This window comes from Alligator sinensis, unplaced genomic scaffold (assembly GCF_000455745.1).
Source record: "Alligator sinensis unplaced genomic scaffold, ASM45574v1 scaffold18_2, whole genome shotgun sequence".
NCBI lineage: Eukaryota > Metazoa > Chordata > Crocodylia > Alligatoridae > Alligator > Alligator sinensis.
This window is the reverse complement of record NW_005842281.1, coordinates 504,638-514,153: the sequence shown is the minus strand read 5'-3', so window position 1 is coordinate 514,153 and position 9,516 is coordinate 504,638. Positions and strand designations below refer to the sequence as shown.

The 9,516-nt window shown below is 42.2% G+C and overlaps 1 protein-coding gene across 3 annotated transcripts in view; it reads left to right on the top strand.

Annotated features, from left to right (window-relative positions):
* The first annotated feature begins 6 nt into the window (after window positions 1–6).
* Window positions 7–9,516, top strand: part of ARHGAP42 (Rho GTPase activating protein 42) — a 332,737-nt gene continuing 323,227 nt past the window's right edge. For all 3 annotated transcript variants that reach the window (XM_025209311.1, XM_025209310.1, XM_006027992.3), the window contains exon 1: window positions 7–183. In XM_025209311.1, coding sequence (XP_025065096.1) covers window positions 30–183 — 154 coding nt within the window. In that variant the 5' untranslated portion in view covers window positions 7–29. The remainder of the gene's footprint in view (window positions 184–9,516) is intronic.

The window sequence follows — 9,516 nt, the reverse complement described above, 5'->3', positions numbered from 1 at the left end:
GAGCCGAGCCGAGCCGAGCCGCGCCGGCCATGGGGCTGCCCACCCTGGAGTTCAGCGACTCCTACTTGGACAGTCCGGACTTCAGGGACCGCCTGAAATGCCACGAGATCGAGCTGGAGCGGACCAACAAGTTCATCAAGGAGCTGATCAAGGACGGCAGCCTGCTCATCGGGGCCCTGCGGAGTGAGTGCGGGCAGCGGCGACGGGACGGGACGGGACGGGACGGGACGGGGAGGGAGGGGGAAGCCTCTTTTGTTTGAATGGCCGCCGGGAAAGGGCTCCCCCGCCGGCAGCCGCAATTGCAAAGTTTGGCTCAAGTTTTTGCCTCCCCTCCTCTTCCTCTTCCTCTGCGGGGGCTGCCTCCCGGCCGCCGGGGCCCGGGGGGGCCCGGCTCCCCGCGGGGGTCGCGGGCCGAGGCACAGACCCGTGGGGTTGGGAGGGAGCTCGGCAGGCCATCGGGCAGGGCCAGCCCCAAGGAGATCATCCTCCAGCCGGATCTGAAAGCTCTCCGAGGATGGAGATTCTCTGGGAGGCTCTGCCCGTGCTTTGCTCCCCTCCCAGTGAGAGAGGAGTTTTCCTGATGCCTGGTCGCAACTTCCCTTGCTGCAGCTTGAGGCCATAGTAGCTTGTTCTGTCATCTGCCACCGCGGGGAACAGTCCGGCTCCGTCCTCCTTTGAACCCTGCTTCAGGGAGTTGAAGGCTGCTATTAAATCCCCCCTCAGTCTTCTCTTCTGCAGACTGAAGGACTGGTCCCCTCAGCCTGTCCTCAGAAGTCATGTCCCCCGGCCCCCTCGCCTTCGTTGCCCTCTGCTGCACCCTGTCCCACTTGTCCACATCCTTCCTGTAGCGGGGAGCCCAAAACAGGACACGCACTCCAGGCACGGGCTCACCAGTGCCCACCCTGGACTCCAGTGACTCCTACCTGGACAAAAATTGGACTTTACAGATCTTATGGACTAAACAGTTAACATATTCAGTTGGAGCAAATGCCTGTTTCCTTTTCTCAATAATTGCATGTTCATTAGCTGACTGGTAGGCTGATGAGGTTTAAAGAATAAAAGTAAACTTCTGTGTTATATGGCCAAAGCAAGAAATTTGAATTCAAACAGATACGTGAGAGAGAGTTGCTCTGCTTTCTGGGTTTTGTTGATTACCTGTTAATTTTGCTCTGAATAACCTGAATTTGTAGGGTGTTTTTTTTTTTTTAACTTGAACATAATACAGCATAGAAAACAGTAAAAGGAAAATATAAAAAGTTTCTCATTTACTTGACTTCAGGTAATTTGTATGACTTCTCTTTTTTGTGTGTTGAAGTCTGCTCTGAATATATATTTGGAAAAGGGGCGCTTTACATTTGCACTTTGGTTCTAATAAACTTTATTAACAATATTACTATCCTCAACTAACTCTTCCTTTTTTTTCTAGCTCTCCTGGTCATCTTGTTGTTGGTTAGTCAGATTAGGTGATCCCCTATGTGTTGGCAAGAAGTACTCCCTGACCATAGGGGAACTATACTGTATAATTTACTGGGCTGTTACTTTATTGTTAAATTTGTTGCTTCATATTGGGTTGACTTTGTACGTCAAATTACAAGATATATTTTTGAAATGATTATTCATGGCTGAAAAAAATAAACAGTAGCAGCATCACTGATTCATGCAGTGAGCAGGTGTTCCTAGCTTTCTGTACATCTGTATTGGTAAACCTCACTTGTAGTTGGAACAGGATGCTTCATCGTTATGTTACATGTGGGCAACAGAATGGTTGACAACTATGACTTCTCATTATAGGCAAGTTTTCATAGGCAGACAGAGTTCTTTGGGTAGATGTGGTATCTTTTTATTAGACCAACTAAATAGTTGGAAAAAAAGTTATATGCAAGCTTTAGGGCACAAACACCCTTCTTCAGGCATTGGGAGACTGCTGCTGTTCTGAGATCTCCAAGGTAGAAAAGAAGCTGGGGTAAAGGGATGATGCAAATGAGCTGGGAAGATTCAAAAGAGCTAAAGTTTGGAAGACAAAGGGTGAATGCTAAAAGCGGGGCTACCTGATGTGTCAGATGTCAGGCAGGCATGTGTCATAAATCCAATGTCTATATTCAGTCCATGATTGTTTGTATCCAGTAGATTTATGACGTGAAATTCATGGGCTCGTCTACAAAAGGTTTTGTAAGTTCCTTTTGAGCATTAGAACTGAGAAATCAGGGAGAGAGTGATTGTCTTGTGAGAAGTGTGCACCCATAGGTAGTTGGATATTTTTGTCTTTGATGGACAGCCTTTTAGAGGAAGGCCTGCATTCCTTCACACTTTTCCCCTCCCCTCCTATCTGTACCCTTTGTCTTCCAGAGTTCCACTCCTTTGCATGTTCCCAGACATCCCTTTACCCCAGCTTCTTTTCTACCCTGAAGATCTCAGAACAAAAGCAGTCTCTCTATGCTGGAGGAAGGGTGTTTGTGCCCGAAAGCTTGCAAAGAACTTTTTTCACCTATTTAGTTGGTCTATAAAAGATATCACATCTACCCAAAGGACCTTGCCTGCCTGTCTCCTTAGACCAACAGGCTACAACCAACAACCCTGCAGAGTTTACATAAGGCATTTACATAAATGAAACAACTTTGGTGCTAAACCTAAATGAATCTGCAGTGCCTGGTTGCTGTGGGGATACGTTTGGATCTTATCAGTTAATTTTGTGCAAATGCTAGTTGAATTACTGGTATGCTTCCTACACCGTGTCCCTGAAGTGCACATCCTCAGAATATGAGGTCATGCTTTACATGGACAAATGTGCTTGCTATATAGCCTGAAGCTTCATGCTACATTTTTTTTAGATTACCTGAAGCAAAAATATGACTACTCCTTTTATTAGTTGACTTTGGATTCGGGTCTTATCTTTAAAAGAGTAGATTTTAAATAAATCACAACTTAAGCCCCCAAATGCTTTAAAATTGATAGCAGAAACTGTATGTCTATTGCAGGCTTATAACGGCTCTCCTTATTCTGTAGCATTGACACAATGATATAAGTGAAAATACTGGATACGTCTTAGCTGACAAAACAGTTTCTGAGGAATGATGAAACTAGTTCAGAAGAGAGAAAATGAGAAGTTCAGAGAAGCTCACCCCCCCCCCCCCAATAGTCGTACTTGAGCACATACAAATATTCTTACCATTGGCTAGCGTATGGATTTAGCACTTCTTTGAACTAGTCTAACTTTTATAATCAAACTTGGAATTCGTTGTGTTGCTTTTTGTTTAAAGAAATTCAAAACCAAACTAAACAGAACGTTTCCAAGTTTCTTTACACAGAGGTTGCAGGTGGAGATGAATGTATTTAGAGCACTGTTTAGATGTGACAATTTAGCCCTGATCCTGTAAAAACTTACATGTATCAAATGTTACATACGTGAGTAATGCTGTTAAACCTACATACCTAAATGCTTGATGGGCTGAGATTTTTATCCTTACCTATATTCAGTTCTTTGCCTTTCTGTGGAAAAAAAGAAACAGTTCTATGAGGGGTAATTAACACCTGTCCTGAAAGTCCTCTTTAGCTTAATTTGCCTCAATTCAGCCTTTGCTCCTTGTTTGACATAACAGCTGTCTTAGTGTTTATAGGCTGTTCAAAGCTAAGTTCTTTCTCCTGTAGGAAGTACTACTCTTCTTCCAGTGTAGTTGAGACTGCTTTGTAGGTACTTTACTTACAAAAATGGAGTTGTGGTAATCTCTGTCAGGGTGATTGGGGAAATGTCTATATCTTTATTACTGAGTACAGAAAAGGAGACATTCCTAATGACATGGGTGGATTTTGGCTCAGAGAAGAGCTGCAAAATCAGTGCTTAAAACTATGAAATGTAATAGCAGTTTACGGTAGCTAAAGTTTCCATGTGGAAAAAATATTCTCCTGCAAAGTGTTTTTGACTTGCTTACCTGCTATAACTACTCTGAATCAGGTTTAAAATTAATGTACCATTAAAGTTATGCAAGGCTGTTTTGATGATTAGATTTTCCAACTAAAACTTCTGAGTAAATAATTAATTCAGTGGACTTTTGTAATTTGGTCTTTCAAACTTTAACAGCCTGCATGTTCACTTACCATATCTGACTCTTTTTTTTTTTAGATGACAAATCCTGTAAAACTATTCTCAAAAATTGTTTACAGGTTAAACCAAGTGGAACTCGGCCAGTTTGGACTGAATGAGTTTCTGTGATTGTTCGTGCAGGTTTCTTGCAGTTAGTTTAGAATCAAATAGATTTTAAAACATTTTACAGTGTTTTTATGGTCTTGTGGCTCTTTCTGGGCATCTCTTCTAGCAATGTTAAAACTATAGAGCCTACTGAAATGTGCTGGTACTAGCAGTGGCAACAGCTCCTGCCTGGCCCCAAAGTCCAGGAGTAACTTTCAGGTTGGATTGTCTACCTGGTCTCTATTCTTAATAAAGTAACACATTCTGAGATGTAGTTTGAATGGAAAATGTTATAAATTGAAGTTGTTTTATAATGTAAAGGCCCATAACAAGTCTGGTAAAGCAAACACGTATTGTATTAAACAACACATGCAACTAACTTGAATAAGAAACAATTCATCCCTTCCAATCCTTCACTGCCTCTTTCTAGTGGCCACCACCTATTTTGTGACTTCTTTTAGTTTCAAGTTCTTGCAGCCAGACACTTGGGGCTAGATTCAGGCTTAGTTTAAATGGAACAACTTAAATGGATTTCTACTTGAATTAAATCGTGTTGTGCCTTTTTAAATGGTTCCTAAATGCCACCTTATCTCTAAGATGTCGTGCACATCTGTGCTACAGCAACTGTTATGTAGGCAACAAACTCATAAATGCTGTGAGTGGCTATTATTTTCTTCCTTTTAATTTTTTTTGGAAAACTGCCTTTTTATCAACAGCAGAACTAATAAGCAATATAAGACAATAAATAGTCTACGTTAAAATAGTCAACAGCATTGTAGATAGAGAACCTGGGAAGGACTGGCACTTTTTCAGAAGGATTCTGCTTTTGTTTGACTCAAATTTTATATGACCTCTACTCTCACCTCTAAGCAATCACATCATCATCATGTTTGGAGGCAATCTCTCTTGGAAATTTTTTTTATTGTTAAAAAATGTACGTGTTTTTACAGTGATTTGTATTTTCCAGTATGTGATCATACGTAGGTGGATCATGCCAAGATAGCTTTTTAAAAATGTCTTTTCCAGGTTATTGAAGCAGCAGTAAAAGATTTCAGTAAATTTTAAGCTCCTGGCTTTTGGTAGCAGTCAGCCTTATTTTTATTAGTTTTAGTTGAAAGCAAATCACTGATTCCTAGAATTCCATAGCACGCATATTATGGCAATCAGATAGCGACTTTGACTTATTTTTAGTTGTTTGAAAGATTTGTGTATGATTACTGTTGGTAAAATTTGGAGTTATACTTATTGAAATTTTAAAGGGTTGCCCTAGTGAGTTATTAAAAAAAAAATGTAGTTTGTTGCCACCAATTGGAGGAGAAGGGAGGTGGTGAACATCCAAAGAGAGTGGCCACGGATTAACTTGCTTGCCTTCCGAAGGATATTATACTTCTCTTCTGTCTACTCCAGAAGTATTGAGGTTGTGGTATTTATACTGCTACTCCAAAGAAGTGAGCTAGATGCTTCAGTGTTAGGTGTTTATGCTGTTCTGTTTCTGGGTAGATTCTCTTGCTGATAATAAGTAGATAACACAGTGAAATATGAGCCTAGCTTTCAGCATCACAAAGTGACCTGTCAGTCCTGAGCCTTTCGCACAAATATATATTTTTAGACTAAAGACAGAAAATCATTGCCACTGGTCCCAAAAAATTAGTTTATAGGAACTTGAGGGTTACTCCTTATATCTTCACATGTTGAAATCTGCACTCTGATATCTAGGTTCAAGCACCTACTTTGAATGCCTTCAAGAGAAATTTGGATGTTTATCTTGCTGGGATCCTATGACCCCTGCTGACTTCCTGCCCCTGGGGCAGGGGGCTGGACTTGATGATCTTCCGAGGTCCCTTCCAGCCCTAATGTCTTTGAAATCTATGAAATCTTTAAGTAAAAATATTGTGAATATATAGTGATATGCAGTTATTTGCCGTGACCTGAGCATCTTCTGGTTCAAGGTGAACCATCAGATGCTGTGGCCCAGAGTCTCTTGAGAATACATTTTACTGCTGAAGATCAGGGGACCTGACTTTATAAAAGTCTGTGGACTGTGCTAATGTGGTAATGAGTATCTTGGTGATTTAAATTCTGATATAAGAGTTCTTTAAAGATTTCCTATAGTTGGATGATTTCAGGGATATTCTTATTAATTAAAAACAAATAACTTTGGGGCTCAAATACCAGGATATTGAATGCTATGTAAGATCTTACATTCTGAAAAGCAAAACTGACACTGCTGAAAAAAACAAATGCAATCCAATTTCTATAACCAAGAGCTTCAAGCATTTATTAATATTTAAAGTGACTTTTACAAAGGTCAAATTTAATTTGATTTTTAATGGTTCTGTTGATTGTTTTTGTCTACTACATGCTTCACTTGCTATAAGTTAGATAAATGATTCTAGTAATAAAAAGCTAGCTATTCCATGAATTTTGTCTTTATAACAATGGAAAATATGACTTTGCAGTCACTGAATTTGCACAGAATCTCTTGAGGTTTTGTGGATACAAGGAGAAATACTGTAACAATTTGCAGTTTCCTATAACAAGCCTTGGTTGACTTTTGAGTTTGCCTGCCCTCTGCAGAATAGGTTTACCATTATCAAAAATAAGGTGGTGGGGGTGAGGGGGGAATTCTATTTTTTCCATTGAATTGATTTGTAAAACAGCATTTTTCCTTTCCTTTTCAAAACTATTTAGAAAGACAAGCCACTAAGACTGTAGGAAGAAAATACACATTTGGGAATTAAATGTATAGTCATAAGAAAAAAAATTGTGTAAAAGAAATGAAGCTGCTTCTGTACTGGTTTTTCGTAGCTGTCATTTTCCAGAGGAATGAACTGAAACAGTATTTTGGGATTATTCCACTTATGCATAGTGCTACGTATTTCTCAGAGGTAGGAGGTGGGAGCGGCAGAATGCCACGTGTCTATAAACCATAGCTATGGACCTAAAACTATAGGCTAATAGGTATGGAAGAGAGTGAGACTTCTAAGACATTCTAATACTAATGTTTTTGTCTAAACTTCGTTTCATTTTCTGTTCCTGAAATTCGCATATTGTCTGCAAAATGTTAATAGTCTTTCATTGGGAAAATGTTAGTTTTCCAGTATATTTTTTTACCGGTAGACCTGTTTTTCGGAAGCAGCCACAATTTAGTCTTTGACGCAGAAGATCACTGGCTTTTTATTAATTACTATATTTTCTTGAATATAAGATAAGAATTCCACCCCCCATCAGCATGCTTTTTTCCCACTAAAAGCTCCTCATCTTACCTTTGCATACAAGAAAACTCATTAGATTCATTGTCTATCATTAAATTGCTGACAAAGGCAGCATGTGCTCAGTAATGGAAACCGACTATTAAGTTGATTAAATGCAGCCAAACACTGAATGTGACCATAAAACACATGGCCCATATTGAGAAAACATACTGATAGGAACCTGTTCTTGTGTGTATGTGGGGGGGGGGGGGGGGTCCTTTAAAAACAAACAAATAAACAAAAACAGCAGCCCCTCCCCCTGGAGGGAGCTAGCACTGGGCCTGGAGGTACCGCAATACCAGGCCAACACTAGGAGGATCAGAGCCAGCCCTGACACCCTCCCCTCGGTTCCAAGCATGCTTGATCTTGGCCAAAAAGGTAGATCAGGTATCTGATCTGAGCCTGAGCCAGAGCAGGTATCAGGGGAGGGAAGGGGCATGGGGGTGGGGGGGCAGATTGAGGCCCCCACAGCGAGGGAGGGAGTGGGGCTGGGACAGGGGTAGGCACTGGCAAGCTGGAGTGGGACCTTGGACTCAGCTGTGCATGGGGAGAGGGGGCGGCTCTCGCTGCTATGCACACCCCTGGGGGTGGCGTGGTCAGGTGTGCCCCTCGGATCTGCAGATGGGGTGGAATGGGCTGCCACTGCAGGCCAGGGCTCAGGCAGTGCCGGGCTCTTCCCAGAGGAGGGGTTGGGCCAGGCTGCACTTGGGGTGGGCAGTGTCATCGCTGGGAGGGGACAATGGCGAATTTTGGAGTGGCTACAGCCCTTCCTGTAGTTGCTGTGCCAGCAGCACTGCCACCTGCCCTGAGTGCACCCTGGCACAGCCCCCCAGCTGGAAAGAGCTCTATGCCACCCTGGTCCCAGCCTGCACTGGCAGCTCGCCCTCACCCCATGACTAGATCTGGGGGGCAGATGCCCTCCATGCCTCTCCAGGGGTGCGCACAATGGCAGGAGCTGTCCCCCCCTCCCTGCACCCTCCAGATGAGCTGCTCACGGCTCTGTCCTGTGCCCTGTCCTGGCTGTGCAGCACCTGTCCCCGCGCCTGCCCCAGCTCCACTCCCTCCCTCACTGTGGGGCCTCAATCTGCCCTCCCTCCACATGTCTTCCCTACCCTCTCGCCCCTTCTCCCACAACAGACTTACCAGCTGGATCCGGCTGCTCTCTATGCTGCCCGGCTGCATATCAGCAATCAGATTGAAATCGGTTGTTATGGCTCGTTAAAAATTGGCCATTGGTATTGGCCCAAAAAATCTGTATCAGTGCACCCCTAGTAGCACTGTGAGGGGAACTAATTCAAGGCAAACCTTCAAAAATCAGATTCTATATCTATAAAAATTATAACAAATGTATAAACTTTTCCATATATAGAACCTAATTATTGGGGGGTTATCTTGTATTCAAGTAAATTCCAGTTCTCTTCCGTTCTCTCCCAACATCTGTCATCAGCAAATGTTATCAGGATCCTCCTCCTCCTCCTTGTGGGAAGGTCATTTATGAAAATACTGAAGATCATTCCTAAATCTGTCTCCTTGAGGAACTTCCCTTGAGTCCAATATCTGTCCTTTCAGTACTAGCCTACTGTTAACTCTCCTTTAGCCTAGGTTGTCTCAGCTAATTTGCATCCCCTGTAGCTTAATTGATTATTTGTTTGGCACTGTATCAGTTGTTTTACTGATGTAGTTATAGAGCAGATATCCTAAAAATCTGTTTAAAATTTCTAAAACCTCTTATCAAATTAACCTTGTATCACATCATCCTTGATGAAACCTTCTGTGGGTAAGCCCATGCTCCTTCTTATCCCTTGTTCTTTTTATGGCTATGTGTTAAATTATTTTTTTCCTTTCAAATTTTGGCTGTTGAGGCCAAACTACTGGGGCTGTATTTAATCTGAAAGATAAACAAATGTAAACCAAGTCACATACATCTATGCAGTCTTCTGAGTATCTGTCTTATTACTTGTTCTTCAGGCCTTTCCTCCTCACAGAAACAAAGAAAAGAAGAAAAGCAAACCCAGTCCCTTGATGTGGGGGAAAAATTGTGATGCTCCCATGATGGAGCATGGTTGAAATTCTCCAAGA